At 52.7% G+C, this 26,931-nt stretch overlaps 1 protein-coding gene and 1 long non-coding RNA gene across 3 annotated transcripts; one reads left to right on the top strand and one right to left on the bottom strand.

Annotated features, from left to right (window-relative positions):
- Nucleotides 1-21,019, bottom strand: ATOH8 (atonal bHLH transcription factor 8). The gene is made up of 4 exons (XM_027455725.3): nt 20,908-21,019; nt 19,852-20,550; nt 9,068-9,259; nt 1-1,573 (listed from the first exon to the last, which is right to left on the bottom strand). Exons 2-4 carry the CDS (start codon nt 20,296-20,298, stop codon nt 1,568-1,570), a joined length of 645 nt encoding a protein of 214 aa, XP_027311526.1. The 5' UTR covers nt 20,299-20,550; nt 20,908-21,019; the 3' UTR covers nt 1-1,567.
- Nucleotides 19,658-24,920, top strand: LOC119716782 (uncharacterized). 2 transcript variants are annotated; one of them, XR_005265414.2, is made up of 3 exons: nt 19,658-19,847; nt 21,620-21,763; nt 22,612-24,920. It is a non-coding gene; the product is annotated as an uncharacterized lncRNA (long non-coding RNA). The 2 variants fall into 2 exon arrangements; XR_005265413.2 differs by lacking the exon at nt 19,658-19,847 and adding an exon at nt 20,664-20,763.
- Nucleotides 24,921-26,931: the final 2,011 nt, after the last annotated feature.

Here is a 26,931-nt window from a genome sequence, read left to right as displayed (position 1 = left end):
TCAATCTAAAAATGTATTTTATTGGGCTGCTAATAATGAACAGCGGTGAGGGCAGGGGGTGGTGAGCAGGAATATGAAAACCTGGGGATCTGGACACAGCCATCCCCAGCGTGCCCTGGGTATCTCGAGCATCCTCAGTGGGACCTCCCTCCTCCCCGCCTTGGGCAGGGGACGTGGTAGGGAGCGGGGGGTCACCGTGGTCCCCCTCCCAGGCCTCCAGATGCTGCTCAAGCAAGCTCAGGTTTTTGGCACGCTCAACATTCCCCTGCACATTGCTCAGGGCATCTGCTTGTACAGGGAAATCAGCGGGCAGCCTCTGAGGAGCTCAGATCCAGCCTTGCTGAGGAGTGAAGCAGGAGCTCACCTGAGGATGCTCGGCGGTGCCCTCCCAGCTCCAGGCCAGCTTCAGACCCCCTGGTGCTTGATTTACGCTGCTGTAACAGGGCTTTGAACCCAGCCTTGCTAACACAACCTTTCCCTTTACTGGAAACAAAATGTGCTCATCTCCTGGGTTTGGAAACCCAACTTATTGTACTTGAACACAGAGCTCTGTCCCCCATCATTAGCAGATGTCCTGCACACGAACTGCGTTTACCTATAAAGTCTGCTTACTCCAAGCAAATGTTTCTCCATTTTTTTTTCTTTCTTTTTACTTCAATTTGAAGTGAAAGGTACAGTATAGGATTCAAATGCCTTTGCATTACACGGGTTTCTGACCACTCGAAAACCCCACGGAAAAAAAAATGCCTTCACGAAACCAAAACGCCCGCTGAGCTGCCTCGCTGCGTTTCGCTCTGCCTAGCTGAACGTCCCTCTGATTTTCCTTTATTGCTTTACGTGGCACTTAGCTTCTACTTATTTCCATTTTATTTCTTTATTAGAAAAACACCACCACAGATCCTGCTTCAGCTCTCACTGCGTGTCGGTATTGCTGCCCCGTGGAAGGTCGGGCAATCACCAAAGAGGCAGAAGCACGGAGCAGCTCCGAGGAAGGCGACAACTTGGGGGCTGAAGCCCCACGCGCTGTGTCCCAGCTCGCTCCCACACTGAAGGCTGGCTGCAGGGCTGCAGGACGGGAGGACTAAGAGGGAACTCGCAGAAGGATCCCGAAATTTCCGAAAATTCCCCGAGAGCTGGCCGGCCCACTCGCCACGATCTGAGCGGCGCCTCTGACTTCTCTTTGGCTTGAGGATTTAGCGTTAAGGCAAAAATAAGACACAGTGTAGAAGCTCCATCAAATCTTTGGCACAACAGCAACAACAACAACAACAAAAAACGACTGTACACATGAGCTGAGAGGGGAACATTTCCCAGTTAAGCAAAGGGAAAAGTGCTAAATAAATTGCACGTACTAAAAGGTGGCTGGCTTAAAAACAATAAGAAGCATCGTCGTCCTTTTTGTTTCCTTTCTGTTCCAGAGATGAAGAAAGTTCCTTGGCCAATCGTCATCTCGAAAAGGGGTTTCTGCAAAAAAGCTGCTTGCAGTCTTCATCTGGATCACGCAACCTTTGCCAAGAACAGATGTAACTCTGGCTGGAAGCTCCTCCGAACCCTCCCTTCCTGGTTATTACTCCTGGAAAGAGAAAGAGGCATCGTCAGAACAGCGAACACGTGCCGTCCTCGCACGAACGACCCTGGGTGACGCACGCTGGGGTTTCCTTGGGACTCACTGACCCACAGTGCAAGCTTTTAAGAGTTTGGCTTGTAGAGCATCACCGTGTAGGTGTCAGTACTGCAGCCAGAGTTCATAGAGCAGAGGGATTGGGAGAAAGAGAGGACAAGGAATGAGAAACGATGGCCAACGCCTGCTTTGGAAAAGACCTCTGGGTCCATTTTCAGTTTCAGAAGTCAATCTCTGCACTACAAAGGGAAAGCAAGCGAGCTGGGCAGCCCGGATACGGGCAAGAGATGGGGTTTATGGTGGTATTTTGGTTATTGGATTCATCCCCACGTCTCAGCCTGCAGGAGAGGCCGAGGCAGGTGTGTTTGGGTAACTGCATGCAGTACTGACAGCTACGGCCAGGTTCGCAGCTGCCACCAGAAAATGCACAGCTCCAACGCGCAGCAGCTCTGGGCAGGGAAAACCTCATCTAAACCCCCTCTGACATTAAAATAAGCCCTGCGAATATCCCACAAACAATCGTTAGCATACTTCAAAACACAGTAAAATCCTTTGGGCCTGCTCTTTCATGAGGTCACATCGCAGTTGGCCAAACTGCCTTCATCACGTGGGCTCCTAAATCCTCCTTTAAGTAACTGAGGAATTTAGAAACTTGGAAATCAGATCTTGTTTTCTGAGCCTAACCACCGTTTCTTGCTTTTCACCAGTGGATTTAAGAGCCTTTTGGGGTGCAGTGCATCCCTGACGGTCCTTTGGACACGGTCATCAATTCTCCGGACAGACTAGTCATCTTGCTGACCATCTAAAAAGGTCAAACTCCTTAAAGCTGGGCTGAAAAGCATTTTTTTTTCTAAAGCTGGCTTGTTGCTGTACTCTTCCCCCTTTTCCATTACTGGATTTTGTAGCATTAAGGTAGAAAGTGGTGGGACTCGGTAGGTCAGCTTGATGGTTGGACTTGGAGATTCTGAAGGTCTTTTCCAACCCAGATGGTGCTATGATCTACGAAGGTTTTATTAAGACATCAATGTTTTATTTTATTAATACTACAATTAGGGTTGCTGCTTGTGAGATGACCCATCCCAGGTGAGCATCCACACTGGGTTAGGGGAACGGGGGACACAAGACCCGCCCCTGCCACCCGCTCCTGCCAAGTGCAGACCCTGGGGAGCATGAGCTCACCCTGCGGATTGGCACACACCAAATACAGAAACTCAGCTCATTACTGCAATTATCATCAGTGATTTGGTGTCTCTGCTTACTAACACACTACCTAGTGCTGCCCTGAGCAGGAGGAAGAACTGCCCCAATTAACTGGGACTCGGGATTTTGGGTAAATGAGCGTTAAGTGTGAGAATAATAAACAGCCTTGTGTATCGCAAACATTTGTTAGGAAATGCCTAAAACGAGTTTCCAACAATAAATAATGTGTATTAATGAGCTGCAAAAGAAATGCTGGTTGTTTAATTCATCACACATGGAAAGAAAAAGAAGAAAAAGGAGGGAAGCGACAAACACTCTCTTTAACAGTAAAAGCCAGCAGAGAGACACATCCCCCGTCGCTGTCTGGGACAGCAATCCTGGCGAGCAAACCCCTTCCCACCACAGGAAGGAATTACCCCGCAGGAGCAGCCTCGTGCCCTCATCCAAAGCCACCAGAGTCAGAGGGACTCCGGTTCCCTCTCTGATGCCTCGGGGGCTCTTTAAAATGCTGAATAAATCCTGCCTGATACTGCAGCTGGGAAAGATGAAGAGAAGGAGGGGGTGACCGAAGGCAGGTCGAGGTGCCACAGCCTCGGGATAAGGGACATGGGATGGAGGCTGGAGGGAGGGAGCCCTCTGCGACGTGCTGGAGGAGCTCAGCAGTGCCATCAGTCCCCAGGGGCTCATGGTGGGGTGTGCTGGGTGGGAAGGGGCGCCTTGCCTCTCCCCCACCCTCTCCCAGTCCAGCCAGGAGCTCCAAAGACAGATTTATTCAACGGGGTCTGCTTTAAACTAATAATCAGAACTCCCCTGGCTCTTGAATTTGACAACTGGCCCAATGACCTTGGTGAGTTCGCAGCATCCCGGAGCATTTCAATCTCTATAAATCAAAGCACTGCTGGAATTGAGTCAGCCTTTGTTCCCGGGCTTCTCCCGGCTCCTCGAGTCACATTTTCCTTTTGCTGCCGTTACCTGATAGCTGCGGGGCAGATCTCGCCCTATCCCCTGGGTAACACAGCACGGAGCCCACCACGGGAGGCAGGCGCTGGAGCTGCTCGGATGCCCCTCGGAGCAAAGGATTTGGTGCTGTCGTGCAGCAGTGGGGTCCCACATCACACCCCTTGGGCAAGGAAAACCTCGCAGCCCCGTTAATTCGCTTGGTCTGCAGGGAGCCCTCAGCCTCCCACATCTGCCCCGGCCACGTTTGCTCTTTGGGACATCTCAAAGCAGGAGCAACGAGCACAGGGCAGGGATAACTCATGGGGGATCCAGCCCCTCTCAGGGACCCTCCTGCTGTCCTGCAGGCAGGCAGACAGACAGACAGACGGACGGGGAGGGTCGCTGCTCTCCTGTGGTCCAACTCCTCCCCGGGGAAGCAGGCTGGCTGCCTGCCCGCCTGCAAGTGTGAGCGGGGAAAGGGAGCTATTTTTAAAGAGGAACTTCGGCTGAGTCAAACTGCAGAGAAAGGGAGCTGTGGACCTCATCACCAGCCCCCCCGGCACACGGGACCACACCAAGGGTTTATCGATCACGCTGCGATAATCAATATCAGCTGATCAATACCAGCCGGGACCGGCCGTACAGAGCATGGCTGGGAGCTGTGGCTTTTTCTCAGGGCTCTGCGTAAATAAATCCCGAATCCTGATGCACAGTTATAGAAAAAATATGCTCCAAGCAAGTGGTTTCGGTGCCATACGAATGAAGCCTGCCGCTACCATTTCTCTTTTACAGCCTCAGCCCCTGACTTGCTCGCTCTGGCAAGTAGCTGTGCCCGCAGAAAGCGCTGCTCCCGACGTTTATTTCAGTGGGAACAAGCGTTACCTACAGTGGGAAAGCTGCTCTGAGCAAAGTAGCAATGAGGCGGCATCAAGGCATGGCAGAACACCACAATAACTATTTCCTATAATGCAATAATTACATACATAACGTGAGCAATTTCGGTGCAACAGACTGCAACAAATAGAGCGGCTTTTCATTCCGTGTGCGCTCCTATATCATTTAATTATCGGGGAATACATATATATATATATATACACACACATATATATAGCATCTTTAATTTTTAATTCCTTGCGTCTGTGCGCATCCACACACACACGCAGGCCCGGGGACTCAAAAACCCAAGAAACTAAATTCCAGCCGAAAACTTTTATTGAGCTCCAACTGCTCGCCTGTTATTCATAACCCAGTTTCCTCTCTCACAAAGAGACCTTTCGCATGTTTTTTTTTTTTTTTTTTCCTTCTGCCTTGCTAACAGCTGCTTGCAGTGTTGTATCCTGAGTGATGATGAGGTTCTGAAAGTGTTTTTTTGGAACAGATGGCCAGGAGAGAGCCGGGGAATGTGCCAGCAGCGAGCTGGGGAATGCGCCAAGTCCTGCAGTGACTGAGTACTCCGGGTTCCAGCTCGCGTGCCTTTCCCCTGCCCTCTGCCCCAAGTGGCGCCAGCAGGACTTCCCAGCTCGCGCTCCGAACATCTGGAGTCTGCGACTGCCAGAAGAGCCGGGGAGAAGAGGGGGGGGGGGTGGAAGCCAAAAAAAAAAAAAAATAACACACACACAACCACCCAACCCAACCACCCAGCCCTCCCTCCCCGCTCCGGCTCGGCTCCCATGCACGCCGCGCCGCTGCTGCCGAGCAGAGCGACCGGTGCAAAGCAAAGAGGGGAGGTTTTTTAGGGGGGAAAATGAGGCTTTTTTTTTATTTTAATTTTTAATTTTGGCTTGGAGGGGTTTTCTGGCTGTTGTGGGGAACGGGGTGCTTTGCGTAGGGTGTTTGTTGGGGGTCGGGTGCTGCTCCGTGTTGACCCAAGAACTGTGGTTGTGCTGCTTGGTGGGGAGGTGGGGGCTGCCCCATAGCTATGGGGCAGGGAGCTCTGTGGGGCTGGGGAGTGCAGCTCTGCACCCCTGATCCCTAAATACCCTAACCAGACCAGTTAAGGCAGCCATCCTGCGGGGCACCGGGGGACAGGGCTGTGAACAGTGTCCCATAGCAGAAGCCCCACAAAATCCACGCTCGAATTCGGGTGATGCTGGGGACAGGACCCAAGCACAGCCCCATAGGGACTCAGGGCTCTGCTGGGGGTGCCACAACCTAAATCTCCATCGTGATGGGACTCCTGCCTGTGCTGTGAAGGCCAGGGCTCGGCCCAGAGCACTTTTATAACCAACCAAAAATGAAGAATGTCTTCAGAACCCGCTGCCCCCTCCCCCCATTCAATGCAGCTTATTTTTTTTAGGGAAAAGACATTTGAAGGCCTTCAGTTACCCCCTTGGCCACTTATAAATGAGATCTCCAATCACCAAACACCCTCGGTCAAGTCTCAATTGCAACGACTTAAATCACTCTATACCGGCAGCTAGGACTGGGAAGGGGATTTTTTTTGTTTTTGCTTAGCCAAAATAGTTGGAAAGGCTAACGCCAACTTTTCTAATTAACACAACGGAGTGGAAGGGGGGGGAAAAAAACACCCATTAAGTTTCCTATTGCAACAGCAGCTCAGTCTGCACAGCAACCTAACGTTAGGGATAGCAGATAATTCGGCCTCAAAAAACAAAGCACAAGGCGACACGCCATGCAGCAAATGCAACATCTGGAGCCCCGGCCTGCCAAAACAAACTCCAACCAGCTACTTTTTTGTGTGAAAAGCTCACGGTGCCCAGCACGCTGTGATCTGCTGGGGAGCTGAAAGAGAGGGAGATAGAGGCAGGGAGAGATACAGCAAGAGGGAGAGGACAGAGGATCGGGACGCTGCCACCGGAGCTGCGTGGTTGAAGCACCGGAGGTCTGCGCTCGGGCTTGCTGGGATTTTATTTTTAAAGCAGAACAAAAAGGGAAAAACAACAACAACAAAAAAAGCCCCAAAGTCGATAATTCAGAGGAACTGCTCAGCGAGCAGTGGTTTCTGAGACCTGATTAAAACCACACAAGGGCTTAGAAAAACGTGCCGATTTCCAAATTAATGAGTGTGCGGTGATTTCGGGCCAAGCCATTGTATCCTCATCCAGCCGCCCGCGCAAGACCCCCCAGGAGAGACATCCTTTCACACCACCTGACATCCAGAGCTCGGATCCTTGCTGCCCAGTTATCCCAGATCTATAGCCCTGCCCTGACATCAGCCTTTCCCAGCCTCGTGCCCACTCAGCCATCCATCGCTTGGCTCCAAGTAGAAAGGGAGATACCTTAAGGGGCGTCCCCTCAACCCTGGCTTTGCATTTTCTCTCTCCTGGGACTTGCTGACTTCTTGGGGTTCCTCCACGATGCCTACTGGTTTTGTCTTCACCTTCAACTGAACATGCTCTTGCCCTCACCTGGGCAAATTCTGCTTAAAATAAAATGACTCCTATCAGCAAGGGTAATCCACAGGCTCTCGGGCTGCCCAAACAATCCTCAACTCAGACTTTCCTATATGGCAGAAATACATTTGCAAGACCCTTTCCAGAAAGAAAAGCAAGGCAGAGTCAGGACTGGGATCCTCCCTTGGGGCCAAAGCCCAGATTTCCTTTAGGAGAGGGTCTTTGGAGAAGGGTGAGGATGGACATCCTTGAAGGATGAGAAGAAAATGCAGATTGCCTGCTGGTGACGCTGTTTCTGGGGCTGGCGGTGGCCTGCATGGAGGCAGCACGGCCGGTGCCCCGTGAGAATTTCATTGTTCGTATGCTCTCGGTAGGCTCGGGGCTTTTCTCCACGCACACACTTCGGAGAGAACTGTAGAGAGCAAACGCCATAAATGGAAGGATTTTCATTCTTAATTTATTTTTTTAATTAAGGGTGGGCCCAGCCCTAACCCTCAGATGTGAACACCCTGGGATTTGGAGCCGTCTGAAATCTGGCTCGGAGTTTTCCGTCTTGAAGCTCGCGTCGGTTCGCATAAGCCAAGACAATGAGTCTCAGCCCACCGGGCACCGAAAGCCTGAAAACCACCCCTGAGATCCGCCTGTAGTGGGTTTACTACCACTACGAGTGCCATACAGGATGCTCATCCTCCTCTTTGTCCTATGTCCCACATGGGGATCCACATCCCAGCTCCCATCTCCTGCCCTGGGGTTGGTGGCACCGCACCAGGTCCCTGGGATAACACCGCCTGTGGTGCCGTGGGCTCCCAATTTCAAACCACGGACCCCACAATGACCCCCCAGTTTCAGGCCATCCCCAGACCCATCTCCTGCACCTCCTTGGCCACAAGCAAGGAGGACCACATCTTTCTGTGCACATCTCACCTGGCACTGCTGCTCCAGGGGCATAAACACGGCCCGGGACAGGCAGAGGAAGCGACAGGGAGTGTGCTATTGTGTTTATTTATAAACTGAGCTTCTGCAGGATGATCTGTTGGGCTGAAGAAGAGGAAGACCAAGGAAACCTGCCCAGATCGGAGGCAGACCTTAACGACACCGGGAAGGAGCCTGCTCCCCAGCTTGGCTGTCCATTCATCCATTAAAGTCCCGCTGATTTATTATCCCGCATGACAAGTGAGCCCAGAAAGCAGGGGGAAGTTCAATTCGAGTTTACAAAACTCTTTTTGTCATAAAAGCCCGAACAAAGACATCAATCACTCCTTTAATTTACCCATGTCACTTTCCAAGAGGAAAGCTGGCCGAGCGCTCCGCTTCCTCCTAGCCCAGCTTGATGATGATTTCACCTAATTGGTTCAGTGTTAAGTAACCTAAAGGAATGCGATGCGTAATTAGATTTAGCCTTGTTTCCTCAAGATACCCACACGTCCTTCAGGTCGTACATCTTCCTAATGTGTTTATACGTCCAATGTCTCCATTAGCTGCTTTTTTCCTTTTTTTTTTTTTTTTTTTTTTTTTTGGTGCTGTTGTCGGGCAATTTTCGCAGAGATAAGTGTTGGATTAAAGCAAACAGAAAACACAGCCGGGCGATGGCGTTTTGTGCTCTCCAACAGGCGGCTGGCGGCTGGTTTCTTTTAACAAATAACCGCCACAAGACAACGCTAATAGGATCATGCCCGCGTTAAAACGCGCCGGGTGACTAACGAGAGGAAGAGCCCGGCGCGGAGCACGGGGAGGAGAGCAAAGCTTTTGATTAGAGAAGAATGCAGTTATTGCGAGATCAGACAGAGGAGAAAAAGCGAGAGCTGAGAAGTGGGAGAAAGACGGGGAATAAAGAGCGGGGGAAATTTCAAAGGCTGAGAAAGGAAGGAAATCTCTTTGGATTTCTTTTTTTTTTTTTCCCCTTCTTTTGTAACTTTTACCGTTATTTGGGGGGCGGGGGGAGGCTGTAACATACCTTCCTTTTTTTAGATCTTCCTTCTGCTTGTAAGGTCCTAGTGCACTGCTCCACGCATTCAGAGAAGCTCATGTTACTGTGGTCAGCGCTGTAATCCAGGTCTGCTAGTCTGGCCAGGGAAAGGATATAGTTACAGGCTATTCTCAAGATGGCCAGTTTGGACAACTTTTGACCATAAGAATAGCAGGGAACCTAGAAAGGGTAACAGGGAAAGAAAAAAAAATTAGGCCAGATAAACAAAATACCTCGCTCGAAGCATGACAAAACAACTGTAGGTTATTTTCTTTGCAGCTTTTAACACAAATAGGAGCTCTGCTGATACGCGGCCATATGGTCCCAACAGGTTTTGCAGAAGAACTCCCCCGCTGATCTCCGCGGGAACGGAGCAGCACGATCCCTCTTGATTTCAGCGGGGCAGTTCTGCTGAACACGCCGTGGCAGGATACAGCCCAGGACGCCTGCCTGTCCCTCGGCTGGCTTTTCAGAGGCCAGACCCTATTTTTTTTGGAAACCTCAGACCCCCGTGCCTGCCCCTTGTTTGCACCACGTTACTCGCTCTGAGTTACTGAGTGGCTACAAAGCCATCGGGGCCCAGTGGAATAAGGTACCAATGGTGGCATAAGGGACACGTGTCACAACCTGGTGCTTTCGTGCTCAGACAGCGCTGGTTACAGCTTCCAGATCTGCTCTGCAATTCCTCCCCTGCCACCCCACGCTGAGCATCTGCCGAAGCACCCGTCACGTTGCCCCTCTGGAAGGACCCTCGCAATATCTGATGCAAGTTACCTCTTTACCCTTGAAGATTTTTAGCGTAATGTGAAACACTCAAACGATTCAAACTAAACAGCATGTGTCTAAATAAATGCACGGTGTACATTTTCTGCTGCAGAAGGTTTGATTGCCTTTAGATCACGATCCAGCAGAGCGCTACATGTGCGCTCAATTTCAGGCACGCAACTTCGACGTGTCCAGCTTTAAGAGAAATCTTCCGAGCTCAAATAGGCCTGGGGCCCCCTCCGCTAGTTTGCAAAATTGCTAAAGGTCATTCAGCCTTTAATGCACAAGAGTCTATTGCCTACGGGAAACTGGAGCCGGGCGTTTATCTGAAATCCATCCTAGCCGCCCGAGCTGTCCGAGCGCCCGTCAATCTAAGTTTTCATACGACATCAATCACCGGAATGGCCGGGTGTCCCTCCACCATCTGCCTCCATTCCAGCTTCCATCCTCCTCATCCCTCTAGGGTGTCACGCTCTGCTTACGGCTGGAGGTTTTTAATGCCTCCTGCCTCGCTCACGCCTGAGCTTCTCTTTGCTCTGCCAGGCTCATCCCCGGAGCCACATCCCTGACTTCAGGTAAGGCAAGGCAGGCTCTGCCCCTCCACTAACGCCACAGCAGCCACACACAGATGCCAAGGGAAGGGCAGAACAGCTCAAACATAGTATTTCCCCAAATACTTCCCATCGTCTCTCCTGCCCCTTTTCCAAAGGAGAAGACCTAATCTCCTTAGCTGACTGTCGTGTGGAAGCCATCCCATACCCCTGAGCACTCTTTTTGCTCTCCCCTGACCCTGCCCTAGTGCCGTCATGTCCTTTGGAGCTGGGAGGACCAGAACCACACACAGTATTCACGTTGTGGGTGCTCTGCGTGTTTATCTAACAGATGCTGATGTTCTCTGCTTTATTTTCTATTCCTTTTCTGATCACTCCTGATCTGCTCAGAGGCTATCACTTCACATGGAAATCTGGTATGGTTTTTCCTTTACTCATCATTTTAGATCTACACCACTTCACCTGCCACGTATTGCCTGGTCTTTCTGAATCATACGGTCCTTCTGTAGCTCTTCTGATCCTGGCTGCCCCCAACAAACATCGATACCTTTGCTGAGCATTGCCAGCAAATATCCCATCTCTCTGCTCACTTAAACACACTGACACATAGACACAGCTTTAAGCAGGAGGACCTTTGGGGTCTCCAGCCCCACTAAGTGCCAAGCCAGGATCTGTTTCACCCACCCGTGACAGCCCTATTTCCCTACCAATGTTCCCTGCCCTTCCACCAATTCCTGATCATCCACGGGAGAGTCCGAGCTGCTTAATTTCTCCAGCCACTTGAAGGGAGGAGCTCTGTCATAACGCTTACGGAAATCCAAACAGCTACATACCAGCTGGGTCACCCTTATCCATGAGCACGAGGATTTTAATGGAAGAATGCCACTGACCCCGTGGGCCATTTGTGATACAGCTGAGGTGCCCAGCAGTAGCTGAGCTCTCCAGAAACAAACCAACAAGCTTCAAAGGGTCTTTTTCTGTACGTATAATCTCCTACTGATACCCCCGAGGAGGCCAGGAATCTATTTATCCTCAGGAAATACCCAGTGCCACCACTGCTGTGGCCTCAAGTGGCATTTGCATGGAGCAGAAACCTCTGCTGCTAACACAACACTGAGAGGAACATCTCATCTGCCTTCAGATGCATGGGCCATACCTGGCCCCAGATGCAATAAGCTGAGGGTTATTTTGAAAGCACTGCTTCGGGCAGCAGAAACACCCGAGCCTCTTTCGACACCGATGTAGCAAGAGCAGTGGAGATCCCAGATCAAACGGCAGCGGGGAAGACCAAAGCAAGGCGGAAACTAAAATGGAAGGATTCAGTGAAATGTGGGAATAATTTCAGAATTAGAGCAAGGAGGAAGTTAAATCAAGTGGAAGGAAAAGAGACCACGAAGTCCTTGAGGCTGATGCACAGACGCTGTCCAGTTACAACACGAGAAGCCAGGCGAGCGCCTATTCCCCTCATCTGTTTTGCTCTCTTTTCCTTTGTGCTGCCCTTTTTTAATTATTATTATTTAAAGAAGAAACAAAATCAAAACCAAACTGCTTTGTGGGGCATGCTTGCCGCAGATTCCAAGAAAAGACCTCAGTGTTAACAGAGTTGACCAAGCCCTCGGCTGGGATTACACAACCCCGTTTCCCACACGCTGCAGCAAAGTCCAAACTGGAGCTGCCCCGTGTGTACACGGGAAGAGTTTCACCTCAGATACCACAGCGATGGGTGCAGGGCACGAACATTAGGAGATAAGAGTTTTTTTTGCCATGGTAACGGTGTTAGAATAACTGTTTTGTAGGAACCCTCCCTGTCTTGGCTCGGCTCCTGCCATTTGAATGCTTCCTTTTGAATTAAACATGGGAAATTGAGAGAGGAATGAGCCACTTAGTTCAGATCCAGATCCAAAGCTTCCCCGAGTGTGTGTGTGTTTGTATGGGAGGGGGGGTGAAGAAAGCAAACTTTGGTTTGTGCCTTTCAATAGCCCAGAGACAGCAGCAAGGAGGGGACAGCTCTGCTCGGGTTACGCGAAGGGTGTCGGTGACACACCTGGATGCCAAGAAATCTTCAAAATTCAACCCAAAAGAGACTGAGTGTATTTGAAACGGGAAAAAAAATGCCTGAGGTCAGCATGGACATGCAGGTACCACCCTCCCAGCTCCCAGGGGACCTGAGCTATGTGGGTCTTCATCACGGGCAGGTGTCTGCCACGCTCCTGGGGACTGACGAGCCCCTCCCTCCTGCCTTCCTCCCCTGCTCATCACGTCAGAGCCCAACAGGGAGAGCTGTGAAGATGGGAGCTGACAGGGTTTGCTCAGAGCCCAGGGGAAGCAGGGGAGAGCTCGGGTTCCCCTGCTGTTAATTAAATCGTTTCCCTAATCTGACCTCATAGATTTTCAGCAGTGCAGCTCACCGCCCTGCCCGCAATATTTGCGATGATTAAAAGGAATTAGGAAGGGGCTGCAACTGAAATTTCACACTGATCCGAAGGAATGCGGCCGTCTGCTAGCAAGGAAGGGATGCTGGCACCTTCCTCGGCTTTGGGAGACCAGCAGGGACCAGAAGATGCCCGCTGGTCACGGCAGTGGGGCTCTGCAGCCTCAGGGCTCTTATCAGCTTTATCAGGCTAAAGCAAGACAAGATGCATACTTTTGAGACAGATTCCCAAGCAGAAGAGCTCTTTTTTTTTTTTTGGCAGGAAGATGGGACGGGATGTGACCTAACAGGTCTCTTCCATCCTTGACGTCTGCGATCAGAGGTGGTGCCCTGGGAAGCCCAGAGATGCTGCCTTTGAAGTCCACGGGCCGTCTGCCAGGCACTTCACTGTCATCCACCAGAGACACGAAACGGAGTCGATTCCCACCCAGGGCACAGGAGAGGATCCGGGGGGATGAGGTTGGGGATTCCGGGGGAATTCAGCCCCTGGGCTGCGGCAGGGGGGACGGGGAGGCAGACAAACGCCGTGAGCTAAGCCCTCCTGACAGCCGGCTCCTCCGCAGCACGCCGTGAGCTGCTGAATCTACCTGCCCTCTAATTCATCTGTTTTGTCTTTACGCTGGGAGTTAAAACACGTCAGGCCCACCCCCCAGGGAGAGAATTTGGCTGCCTCTTCCTCCCATCCTTTCGGAGCACGCAGCGCAACTTCACTGCCTCATTGTCTGTGCGGCGCCGCGTGCCAAAAATATTTCCAGAAGGTTCACATAAATGTCCGGTGCCTCATAGCCCTGGCGTCCTCACATCGCTCCTTCCACCCTAGGAGGAGCTGGATGTTTGCTGGGGTGAAGGCACCTCAGGGACATGTGGCAGGTTGGGACTGCGGGAGCTTCTCCTGCCTCTGCCACCTCTGCAGGGCTGGTGTCCGCGGAGCTACTGGGAGGAGGAGGAGAGATTTACAGCCTCGATTAAAGGCTGAAGGCCTTGTGCAGAGCATCACCGCTTGGTTTCGAGTCATGTTACTTCCTGGAGTAGGTTTGGAGCAGGTATTTTTCTCTCTGTGTGTCTTGGGAGTGAGCACATGTGGGTGCTCGTGCCGGTCCCCCCCCCCGGCACAGCGGGCTCTCCATGGGTGGATTTGGTGGTGACAGTCACCACACCAGGGAAGCAGCCCATGAAACAAACCTATGAAGTGCCCAAAGCCAGGACCCAGGAGAGCCTCAGAGCAACACCCCAGAGGATGAATCGTGATCCCATGGGCTCATCATACACCTCCTGTGATGTACAGCTCCCGGACAGGGTCTTCCCCAAACACCGCTCCTCCTGCCCATGGAAGAAGCCACCACTGATGTCTGCACCCAGCAGGACCTTCAGGGCCCCTTCAAAGCAGAGCTTTGCACCCAGCAGGCCTGATCCTGCGAGCTCTGTGGGGAAATGGCACGGCCTGCAGGGGAGCGGCCTTGGATGTGGTCCCAAGCCCCAGGTCCCGTGGGCGTCGTGGCGTCGGGTGCTCCGCAGCTCCTTATTTCGGCCAGCGCCGGGCAGCTATTTTGTGCCGTCGGTGTGGGAGGCTTTGTCTCCCTGCCACCAGCGAAGCACCCGGCGGCCAAAGCGAGCTGAAAAACGTCAGCAAGAACAAAAGCAGCATCGCTCGGGCGGCAGCACCGGCCCCGACCCAGGCGCCTGCTCCTCTCGGGTGGGTCCGGGCGGTGAAATAACCGCGCTCCTGGTTCGCTCCCAGCCCCTGGCTCCCCCGGCGCTCGCATTGCAGGAACATGAGTTCACTCCTTGGAGCGAATGAATTGGCTTCCTCCAAACAAAACCTAGGTGTGGTGCTGGGTGAGTTCACCCCAGGGATCCCTTCCAAACAGCAGTCTGGTTAACGCTGCCCTGGGCCTGGCTCCGCTCTGGCTTGGATGGTCCTCCGGCACCGTCCCGGGATGTTTTACACCCTCAGAGCTTCCTGCACATCCTCGGAGGAGGCAGCACAAACCCTCAGCATCACACATGAATAACATCACACTGCAGCAAAGCCTCACCTTACTGGAGGCGCTTTGAGCCACCTCCCAAAATAATAACTACCCAGAAAGGTATCGCAGGAGAGAGCTTGGGGCTATGGGGCACAGCAAATCTCCTCCAGAAGGGACCACCCCAAGCAGGCAACGCTTTATTAGGTGACATTTTAGCAGGGTGGCTGTCACCTCTGCCTCTGAACGGGCCAAATTCGGCTGGGGAAGAGGAGGCCAAGCTCCACCGAAGCTGCAGCCACCAGCCAGAGCTGGGGTTTTCTTGCTCCCTTGTCCCCCGCAGAGCAAACTGGGACTGATGTGGGACACATCGCGTTGTGAAACCAGAGGTATGGGGCCAAGGAGATGCAAGGCAGGGACAAAGACCCCGGGGGATGTGCTGCAGGGTAGCATCCCACCTCCCCACCACCGGGCCTGCAGCCTGGAGAGTAATTTGAGAGTGGCTGAAGGCCGGGAGCAGGGGCTGGATGCGAAGCCCACTGGAGGAAAGCAGGCTCCTTCCTCCGATTTCAGCAGGAGCCGTAAGAAAACACAGAGGTTAACGCGGGGTGGCGGCGGCAGGCAGAGCAAATACCTCCCGACAGCAACGGGGTTTGTATCAGAGGATAAAATCAGCAAAAGGAGCAAACAGGCCTCCTCCTTGGTGACATGCAGGCATTGTTTGCAGGAGTTTGGTCCTTTTGTCTGGGCTCTCCCTTATTTTCTCTCTCCGTGCATTGCTCCAGGCCAGTATTTTGTCATCTGTTGTGGCTGTTAAACCCCAGTGCCTGCCCACTCTGCCCCGACCACGCTCTAAATAACAGCAGCATCCCTCTGGGCTGGCTCCAGTCACCGAGCCACCCCGGTTAACGATGGCAAGGCACGAGGGATCACGGGGGGAGCGGTGACTACATGATGATGCATCCCCAAAACAGTCTCAGACAGAGGTTTGTGGTGAAGGCACTGCTCAAGCCACAGGTCCTGCCTGCATCTCGTGCCCAGCTTGCTCCTGCAGCCCCCTGCAGATGGCTTGCACCAACGCCACCCCATAGCCTTGGGGCTGCTGCTCCTGATGTCCCTCCGGGCTCCTGGTGGGAGCTAGCAGGGTCTTTTCTGCCCCGATTTAACTACAAGCCGCAGCAGCCACGTGCATGCCAGCAGCTCCAAGTGAAAGGATGCTACTCGGGAAAAAACTCAGCTCCAGCAGCTAAAAAGCCCCATAAAACTCAAAAATATCCCCAGAGCCCACAGGAGTGCAGAGAGTGAGCCTGTCAGCTGCTAAAGCGGAGAGAGCCCTGGTAATGCAGTGGTGAAAAGATTTAGGAAAACGCCGATGCACTTCAAGGGAAAATAAATGTCTGCGGACACATTTGCTCCCGGCGCAGACCCCGGCTCTTTCTCGAGGAGGAGCTGGACAGCAGTGCTCCGGAGAGGAACCAGATGTGCAAGCGAGCAGATCGGAGAGGCTGCTGCGGGTGTCTCCATCCACCGAGGGAGAGTTTGCTGCCACCTTAGGGTCTGTCGGCACAGCTGAGAAGCGCGAGCGCGACCCTGGTGCATGCGAGGTGCTGGGGGAAGGGTTCTGGTGGTGGGGAGACCTCCAGGACACGGTGCAGGAGCCTGCAGGGCAGTGCCTGCATGGATAAACAAGGAGGTGAACGGAGGAGTAGGGGCAGCACCCAGTAGGGATGCTCGGAGAGGTGTCTCCACTCTTTTTGAGGTGTTTTGGAGCAGGCACACAGCGAGGCGGTGTTTTCCGTAGGGAAGCACATTGTCAGCCTTGGATCCTCCACCAGCAGAAGACCTTGAGAAATGACACCTGGGGGAGTCAGGGAGCAAAACCATCTCCAGGCTGAGATCTGAAGGTCACCAGTGCGAGGACTGAGAAGGGGCTGCATCTCAGGAGCACTTTGGTCCTGCATCGTGACCCTTATGGTGAGAGATCCTGGTTCCTGGTGGCCGTGACACAAAGCTGTGAGGACAGTGGCCATGGCACATGTGTCCCAACAGCAGGCTCTGCCTTCTGGAGCCGGCAGCCACCCATCCATCTCATTTCCCACCTCTGAGGCGAGCCAGGGACAGCTACGGGCTCAGCAGCACGGCTGGATCAGCCTCTCCTTGTGTGAAATGACTGTGGTCGGCTCCCCCTCCACCATAAACGAGGACAACAACAACAAGAAGCCTCCTGCCATCTGGGGAGCCAGCCCAGGCGAGCCGAGACACGTGTGCCATATGTACACAGCTGCAGCACACGGGGACGCCGCTGCCGCCTGTCTGCCCGGCACGCTGCGTGCCAGCCGCTCGTTTTGGGGTCGGGAGGAGAGGGCATCGTGCCGTGATGATGCCTTCCCCTTCCTCCTCCTCCTCCTCCTCGCCTGGCATGGTCAGGCACCCTGCAGCTTGCCCATAGTGGGCCCGATCCTGATTTGGGTTTTGCCTTTTGCAGCAGGGTGGGGAAGGGGACGAGGTCCCTGGGGGTGCTGGGTGCTGCGGGATCCCGCACCCTGATTCCTGCCCAGGGAAGGGGCACGGGGCTGGCCGCATGCAGCCGCTGAGCTCCTCGGAGCTCTGTGGGGACGTATCGGTTTCAGAGCCTCAGGAAAAGACTCCCAGCTGCTTAAGAGCCTGATCCGTGCTGACAAGGAAGGGACGGAGGAAGAATTGAAGAAGGAGAAGCAAAGCGAGCTCTGCGTGCAGCCTCGCTGGCTGACAGCATGTGGGGATTTCATCCTGCGTGGGGCTGAAAGCTTTTTGTACGCCTGGGGGTGTGAAAAGGCAGCAAGAAAAGCCCCCCTTGGGCGTCCATCTCCCAAAATGACCCTCGCTGTGCTCTCACTTCACAGCCCCGCTGGCTGAGAGGTGGCAGAAAGCAACATCCCCAGCTCCGACCCGCTCCCCAAAACCTCGCTGTGGGCGCGGATGGTTTGAGTGCCAAGCCAGCACCGCGCGGGCGTGCGAGGCTGCTGCCTGTCACCTGATGTCACGCACGGCACCAAGCACGCCGCTGCTGGCAGCCCGGCCAGAAATGAATCCAAATGTCACCCTCCCGGCCGGGACGGCCAGCCCACCCCTCAGCAAACCGCTCGGAAAGCCTCGCAGTGGAGGTTTCCTGGAGAATGATCGCTTTCTCTCCGCAGGGCGAGCACAGCCCCGCCACTGTGCTCCGGTGCCGACCCCTGGAGACCGGCTTTCATGGGAAGAGAGGACAGCAACTTGTTCTCCGGGCTCTTTGGGCTCCCAGCTGAGTCCAGGGCTGAAATGATTTATGGAGACAGGGCCAAGGCCAGGAATCTGAGGCTTTTCAAGAGTTGCCCATTTCCCAAAAGAGCGCGGCTTTAATTTGTTGCTTGCCTGACTTGCGCTTGAGGCTCAGCCTAGAACAAGATTGCCAGTGATTTGGGAAATCAGTGCTACTTCCCCTTGCGGTTTTGGTGGTGTAGATGGCTGTCCATGGAGAATTAGACTGACACTTCCAAGCGCGTTTCACGCAGTCGCCAAACAACCGAGAGAGGGAAGCGGCTTACAAAAACGAAATCCATCCGGCCTGGAGCCTGCATTTACAAGGGGCAGTCTCTGAGCACCGGAGGTAACAGCACCCAGCGCGTCCTGGAGTGCTGCGATTACAGCAGAAGCTGTCAGATCCCAGCACCACGTGGTGATTAAAACTGCTCTGATTCAGATGCTCGTCCTGACACACGGCCCCAGCCTGCGCTGCCTGCCAGGTGGGAGCTGCAAAGCTTGCAGAGCTGGGTGCTGGGGCAGGATTAATCCTCAGGGTGCAGCCACCCAGCGGTCACTGGGATGGGCTGGAGGCATCCCGGAGAGAAAATGAGGTGGGAACAAGCAGGGCTGAGCCCTAAAGTGAGCACACTCTGGGAACAGGGTCAAAGCTGGAAGACGGTAGCCATAAACCTGCCCGTGGGGGTCTGTGAGCCCCCTGCCTGCAGAGCTGCCCCCACTGGACCAGCCTGGGATATCTGATGCTCAGCATCTCCCCGAGATGCATCTGCAGCCCTCCAAGCCCTGCACATCTCCTCCTTCCCGAGCACCTGGATCAGTGCTGCTGGCAGCTGGCGGCACAGCCGGCACGGCTGGGGTTGCAGCCTGACAGCAGATCCTCGGCCAGCAGCGAGCTGCTGCGGGGTGCCTGCCCACACGGAGGTTTATAGGGCCCTAGTGGGGTCGGGCACTGATTTATCCCCACGGGGAAGGCACAGGAACCTCAACGCCGGGGCACGGCTTTGCTTCCTTCCCCAGATCCCCCATTGCCTTCCACGTGCCAGGGAGGTGATGGGGATGGAGGGATTTTGTCCAAAACACTGTTTACCTTTCGGAAGCTCCACCCTGCCAGCAAGAACGCCCCTATTATTCATTCACGGGAGCCCACGAGGGTTTTTCAAGACCTCTCGAGGAGAAAGCCCGGCACTGTACACACTTCAAGCAGGCGCTATAGTAAAGATCACGGGAAACTAGCCTGGAAGGGAGCCCAGCCTAACTCAGCTGTCACACTGAAAGCTTCAGGGGTGGCTGTGGGAACCCCACGGGGCCTTAGGGGCGAGCCACCCTGTGCAAAAATCAACGTGGGGGCAGCCCACCCACCCTAATAGCAGAGCTAGTGAGTCCACGTGCTCCTAGGGCAGGAGCATCACCCCGACCTGCAGTTTGGGCACACTCCTCCTTTCACCCTCACTGTTTGCTCAGAGGGTTTTTTGGGGGGGTTTATTTCATTTCCCTCTGTTCCATCCTGCCTCTGGGGAAGAGGTCCCGAAGTTTCCAAACACGAGCAAAATAAAAACCCCTTATTTATCCATATTAGCATAGATATAAGTAAGCTTGGGGCTTCCACGCATTCCCAGCCCCCCCTGCACCCCACACCAGCCTCTCCTCCCGCACCCCACCTCCCTCCCCGCGGGGTTGCGGCACCCCGAAGCGGGCTGGCAAGCGGCTGGGGACGGCAGGACGGACAGCAGCGCCGGGGACAGACAGACAGACAGACAGGCGGGCAAGCCGGCCGGCAGGTACCTGCTTCCTCAGCGCCTCGAAGGCGGCGCTGATGGTGTGCACCCGGGTCCTCTCCCGGGCGTTGGCCAGCAGCCGCCGGGTCTGCTGCAGGGCTTTGATCTCCGGCGACACTCCGGCTGCTTCGGAGGCTCGGGGCCGCGGGGAGGCAGCGGCGGGAGGCGGCGGCGGAGGCCGGGAGGCTGCGGCGGAGGCTGCGGGGGGCGGCGGCGGCGGAGGAGCGGAGGCTGCGGCTCGGAGCGCGGCGCCCCGCGGGTCCCAAGCGGCCGTCGGGGCGTCGGGGGGAGTCGGGGGGGCTCGGAGCCCCGGCCTCCTGCCGCTCAGCACTTGAAGCTGGACGCGGAAACTTTTGCAGCTGGGCTGCTTGCGCCTCAGCCGCTTCAGGGAGCCCAGCTCCGAGGGGCAGAGGCGAGGCCAGGGCTCGCCTTCGCTCAGCGGGGTGCTCCGCATGGCGCACGGCGGCGGCGGCTCGGGGAGGTCGGGGTCGGGGGGCGGGGGGGGGAGCCGCAAGGTTGAGCCTCACCGCTCCGCTCCCGGGGCCGCTGGCTCCCCGTGCCTCCAGCCTCCCATCTGCTCCCCCCTCGGGCTCGGCGGGCAGGGGAGCCCCGGCTCTGTCCGTCTGTCCGGCTGCCTGCCTGGCTGTCTGTCCGCTCGCAGCGCCGGCAGCCGGCCCGCCGCCGCCGCCGCGGCGCAGATGAGCGGCTTTAAAGAAACAGGAAGGCTGGCTTTTTTTTTTTTTTTTTTTTTTTTTTTTTTCTCTTCCCAAAACAGCTGTGCTGCCAATCTCCTTTGTTCATCCCCCCCCCTCTTCCCTTCCCTTCCCTCCCACCCCACTCCCACTTTCTTCTTTAATCTCGCCCTTCCAGGCGATGGAAGAGAAATCCTGCCCCCCGGAGCCTCGCCGCGACCCACACCGTGCGCGCTCTGCGGTTTATTTATTTAAATTTTTTCCTCACCCCTATCCCTCCCCGGGGAAATCGGGGATTTGCTTTGCTTGCCGACACCCCCCCCCTACACACACACACACTCTTTTCCCTTCCTAAGGCTCGTTCCCCTCACCGAAATCCCGAGCTGCGAGCCGGGGGGTGCCCGGCTTCACGCCGCCTTCCCAGCCGTGCGCGGCGGGATGGGGAGCGGGGGAGGCTCCAGCGCCCTCCCGGTCCTCTCCCTTCGCCCCTTTGCCCTTCGTGCCTCCCCCAAAAGCCTCCCTCCTTCGGTTACCGCTCTGCTACCGACTCCAGATCCTCCTGGGAGAATTACTCTCCCGCAGGAAGAACAGGGCAGCCGCGACGAGGGGGGGAAATGCTGCTGGCTCCAGCCCCCCCTAAGTCTCCTGGAGGGGGGAAGCAGCCCCGGGGTGGCAGGGATGGGGTGGGAGAGGGATGGAGAGAGCAGGGGCTTGCCTGGGGTCACCGACAGAGCAGTGGCAGAGCTGGGGATGAGCTGTGTGCCACAGGGGTGTAGGAAAATGTGAGTAGGAAGGGACCTCAGGAGGTCCTCTGGCATTTTTAGGGGTCTCTGCACTATCTGGGCACATGGCTTCTGTTTTCCAGTCACTTGGAGCCCCTAGAGATTGTGCCATATTGAGAATCAATGGGCTGTAAGCTGTGAGATGTTCCCTGCTGGAAAAGGGATGTTGGTTCCTAGCCCTCCTCCATGGCACACGCGTGGGGGGAGCAGGGGGAGCTTCTTGTGCCCCAGCTGAGGTCCATGAAGCAACACGAGCTCTGCCTGGTGGCTCAGGTCCTCTGCTTTGTGCTTCCATGGCCAGGCTGCCTTGGAGCTGGCATAACAAGGGGAGACACCAGAGAAGGTACACCAGGTCCTGGTTCTGTGATGGCCACACCACCTCCTCCACGAAATCCTCTGCCCAAGGCACCTCCGGAGTTTGGTTTTCTGTTGTAGAAGGACTTAGGTGAGTCAGCTGAACTCAGAAGTGCCTGACCCTCAGCTACTAAAGCCCCAATGACCATTTTCTCCATCTTTCTCCTCTGACCTTCTCTCACTCTCCAAGATGGGAGCCAACAATAGGATTCATAATTGACCTGGTTTCTCCCAAATGTCCTGCTGGGTGGCAGTGGCACCAACCCTGCCAGCAGGCTCTACCTGCATTGTTCAAGAGGTCCAGCTTTCAGTGGAAGCTTACGTTAAACATTCTGAGGCTCTTATCACAAGAAGGATTAAACCCAAGACCTTGGCCAAATTTCAGTCTCAGCTATTAAATCCTGCCTCCCTAAAATCCCCTGCTGTTCTAGCTTGACTCTGTGGATCAAATCCATCTGGGATGTAAATAGGTGAAGCCCATTCCAAACAAAGGAATTTGCACCGTTTGTTTTTCCTGATGACCTTTAGGCATGGGTTCTTTCTGGGTGCTGGTTATATAGCGGCTCCGTTGGCGGTGGCTGCATTACAGAGCGCTTCCAAGAAGAAACCTAAACCTGTGCCTCCCTGGTCACATAGCCATGTGTCAGACCTTCCTCTCCTCTCATTTTAGTATCCTCGTGGTTATGGATAGCACAAGAGGACTGGGCTGAATCAGAGCTCCATGGTTTATGGACCAGGACGTGGTGGTCCTTGTCCTGTGGGGTGGCACACAGGGCTGCGGCTGGCCCCGTTCACAGAGGATGTGGCAGTGCCAGCTGCCAGCCGTGCACACCAGCACACACCAGGGGCAAGAACCTGCCTGCACGCTGCTACTCAAAGCAGTGCAAGCTGCCTTTAACTTCCTTTAACTTTGAACCTTGCTTCCTTTAACTTTTACAGGTCAGCATCCGACGGCCTTGCTGCTGCTCACCTTAGGGTGGCCGAAACCAAAGTGTGGCTGAAACTGAAGCTTGCTCAAAGCTGCACCAAATGGAGAAAGATTTAGGATGAAAGGGTGTGCACAGCCTCTTCTGCCAGGCTATGGTATTTACCTGAAAGTTAGGCTTTCCATGAAACTCTGCCAAAGGGCTCTGTCTCCAGAGCCCTTTGGCACGCCTGCCACGTGTAATGGAGATGGGCAGCAATTCCTGAGCTCGCAGAGCCCACTTTGCTGGTGGAAATCACAGCAGTGGGGCTGTGCTGTGTGGGTATTGTGGCTCCGAGGAGCACGGCCTGGTGCCACGCCACCAGGGTGACACGGCTTTGGGGACAAAATAAACCTGGGCGCGGCGCTGGCTGCTCCGTGCCATACGGATGTAGCAGCTCATTCTGCTGCGCGGCACTTGCGTGCCAAAATGATGACATGAGGTAAAAAACAGATGGAGGGAATCGCCTGCCTGTGGGAGAGAAGCGCGGAGGAACAGGACTGTGGCTGTGAGAAGCAGAGAAACCTCTGACTTTCCCTTTCTTCTGGCTGCTCAGCGTCAGTCCTAGCAGTCCTGTGGTGCCACGCAGCTTTGCTACCTCTGCCTTAAGGGTAAATAAATAAGGAAACAAACCCTTTGCCAGTCCCTTGTGAAGGGCATACAAGGCCTGGGTAAAAATCTGAGCAGACTATTGCTGGAAATGTGTTAACCTCTCATCCCGGCATCATCTGGCACCGAGTTACTCAAAGTCATGGATTAAATCCAGTGCGGATCCAGTAAGGGATTGAGCTCGCCCTGACACTGCAGTGCTATGTCCTGAACTGATCTCTGCCTCCTGCCAGTGGGTGAAACACCTCTGCTAAAACTGATACCATTGAAAGACACGACTGTGAAACTCTAGAATGTGTCTTCACATAATATATGTATTTTTAATGATAAATAGAAAAAAGGAAACAGAAACAATCCAGTGACTAAACGTCAAGATTTAGCAGTTTAGGGTGTTTGAAGGACTTGTCTTCAGCTCCCAGGATAGGCAACGTGGACAGACCTGCTGTGGGAGGGTGCTGGGGAAATGGCCCCAAAGTCAAGGCTGAAGGAGAACTAGCGGTGGGCTACCGTCCCCAGGAAAGCATCTTAAATATTTCTGAAAGGTGATGTGGCTGGTGACAGCTCTCTGCTCTCTGAAAACCGGAACACGCTTCCAGCTGCTGTGAAAAACTAGGGCTCTGCACTTGTTAAAAAGGAATGTGTGCTCCCATGTACGTTTTCCAGCAACCTCCTTAGGCAAGAGGAATTGTTTTAAAATGCCGTAGAAGAGCAAAAACAGAAGTCTGATCGCAATTGGCACATGGAGTATATCAATGTAAAGTTGAGTCACCCAGGCAAGATGGAGATGCAGCATTAATCTTCTTCCTCTCACTTTTGCATCTGTGCCACGTACTGTGACATTATCTTTACTAGGTTGGCAGCATTTGAGCAGCCCTCTGTCTTGGAGGTTATAGAATTTCAGTTTGTGTTTTGAAGTGTGTACGATACAAAAAAGGGAGAATGGGAGTACTTTTTTTTTTTTTTTGCAATAAAAATTCCATCAGGAGCACATTCTTTTATTATGAAGTATTTAAACAACAACAACAGAAAAAAAAAAGAAATAAAAAAAGGCTTGGCAGGCTAAAAGTTTGTCCAGTCCCTAATCCGAAAAAAAAAATAAGGAAAAAAATATACTATTTTTACAGTTCTATGAAAAATACATCTTAAAAGTCAGCAATTTGAGAATATGGGCAGGAGAGGAGAGAGAAAGTGAGAGAAGGCTGATGAAACACATCTATTACTAATGAAGAGAAGAGAAATTTCTCCAGCATTAGGAAAGCATTGCTAAATACCCATAAAACGTACAGTGGGAGCTGCAAGAAATCGTAAAGTTGGTGGTCTCTCATCAGTGGGGTTTTTTTAAAGCTATTTGGAGACTTGGCAAATGTGCATGGGCAGGATTATAGGACAGTCTTCTTGGATAATATGAAACTGAGGAACAATAGTGAAATGAGGTAACAAATGAGAACTATTCACACCCAATGTGCACTGGAGTCACATCTGTCATTGGCTTAACTTTGTATTTCTTTTTAAATGCTTGTTTTTTACATAACACAGTCAATATGCACTCAGAGGGAAAAGTGCTTATGGCAGTCAGCAGCTTTATTTTATTCTCTTAGACTAAATGATGAAATTTAATCTTTCTCCTCTCCTCTCCTCTCCTCTCCTCTCCTCTCCTCTCCTCTCCTCTCCTCTCCTCTCCTCTCCTCTCCTCTCCTCTCCTCTCCTCTCCTCTCCTCTCCTCTCCTCTCCTCTCCTCTCCTCTCCTCTCCTCTCCTCTCCTCTCCTCTCCTCTCCTCTCCTCTCCTCTCCTCTCCTCTCCTCTCCTCTCCTCTCCTCTCCTCTCCTCTCCTCTCCTCTCCTCTCCTTGTTTAAAAAGGGGCTGTAAGAGTGATCCAAGGTCTGGAAAACATGTTTTGTCACTGTCTGGCAGCAAGGGGTGAGATGGTTGTGGGTGAGATGCTTGTTATCCTACTCACATCTTCATGAAGAGGACATCACTGCTGCCCGGTGGCTTTCTAGTCTATCAGAAGGAAGTGCAATCCAGAGGCAGAAGAGATGAGCCTTGTGATAGGAGCTATGTAGTTATGCTGAAGATAACGATATTTGCCATATATTACCTAAAGGGATAACTGAGTCCACACTGCTTGAAGTGTAATGAGTGCATACATATAAACTGGAGAGGTTTTAAAAATGTAAGCTATAGGTTAAGCTTTGCATTTGATGAAGGATTTACTATATGATTTTATTTTATTTTATTTTATTTTATTTTATTTTATTTTATTTTATTTTATTTTATTTTATTTTATTTTATTTTATTTTATTTTATTTTATTTTATTTTATTTTCTGTGTGGAAAGCTGGACTGAACAGCTTTCAGGACTCCCCCTGGCCTTATTACCTTTGAATCCCGGTTAGGTATCTGACTTTCTGGAACATCAATGTACATCTTGGTGGGAGCTGCTGGGTGCCTGGCAGTCACACATATTGGCTTGGATGCACTCCACTATAGACTGAGAGGCTTGGTTTTATAAAGAACAATTTTATTGAAGATTAAAAACCTCAGCCTGAAGCTGTCAGCCCAGCCCCAGCAGAAGTACTACATTACTGAGGGCCAGTGCTTTTTTTGGTTTTCAAGGTCCTGAGAATCCTCAATGCCTCTTAGTGGTTACAGTAAAGAGAGTGCCATTAGAGGCACATTTATCACAAACTCTCTAGTCATATGCTTTGGGTGTAAAAGAGCTTTTACTGGTGAAAAGGGAAGAGTAGTACCACTAAGAACTTAATTTACAGGATCTAAGTACCCACATCTCCAGTGGGCAGTCACCATAATCATGCAGAAGTCTTGGGTTTGAGGTAGTAGAGGATTCCTAGAGAAGCTCACCTTCATGAAGGAGGTCTTATTGCATGGTAAAGTTGAGTGTTTTCTGCTGTTGTCATTCATCAGAAGGCCTGAATTAATTAATAAGAATATATCAATAGTGTAACTTGGTATTTTTCTTTGTAGAAGCTTGTTTCTGGTTCAGTTGGGACTCCACATTGGGATATATTACTTTAGAGGCATGTCAGTAGTTAAGGACATGGGAGTCCAGAGTCATGCAGGGTCAGAGTAATAAAACAGAATGACTGTGGGAAAGTCAAAATAAATAATTAACAGTAAAAATAATAATAAAAAAGAAGCAGGTTGACTGCGGAGTGGTCCTACCTTTGGTATACCAACCCAGCTCCTGGCAGTCTGCAAATGAGACCTAAAGGTTGAGTTTGGTCTGTGGTTTTGGTAGCCCTGCTGGAGTAATCCACTTTAGTATTTTAACCCTACTGTAATTTTTTTCTATTCATGACAATGAGTTCCATAACTCACTTGGGACATAAAAACTCCTTTCTTTTTTGTTTTAAACTCACTGCCTAATTGTTTCATTAGTTAATCTCTGGCCCTCAATATTTTGAGAAATGGTATGTAATTATTTTTTTTCATCTTCTCCATGCAACTCGTGACTTCACAGACACCATTCAGATCTCCTCTGTCTTTTTTTTTTTTTTTTTCCCAAAATGAACAGTTTTAGCCTATTTTGGCTCTTCCTTTCTGGAAACTCCTCCCTGTCTCTGGTGCCTTGTTGCCCTTTACTGTAAGTGTTCTCATTCTGCTATATGCTATATGAGATTGGTGCAGTGGAGATATGTTCAAAAGTTTTTTATATTTTCTGAAC

Source organism: Anas platyrhynchos, chromosome 4 (genome assembly GCF_047663525.1).
Source record: "Anas platyrhynchos isolate ZD024472 breed Pekin duck chromosome 4, IASCAAS_PekinDuck_T2T, whole genome shotgun sequence".
In the NCBI taxonomy this organism is placed as follows: domain Eukaryota; kingdom Metazoa; phylum Chordata; class Aves; order Anseriformes; family Anatidae; genus Anas; species Anas platyrhynchos.
This window is presented reverse-complemented; position numbering and strand designations above follow the sequence as displayed.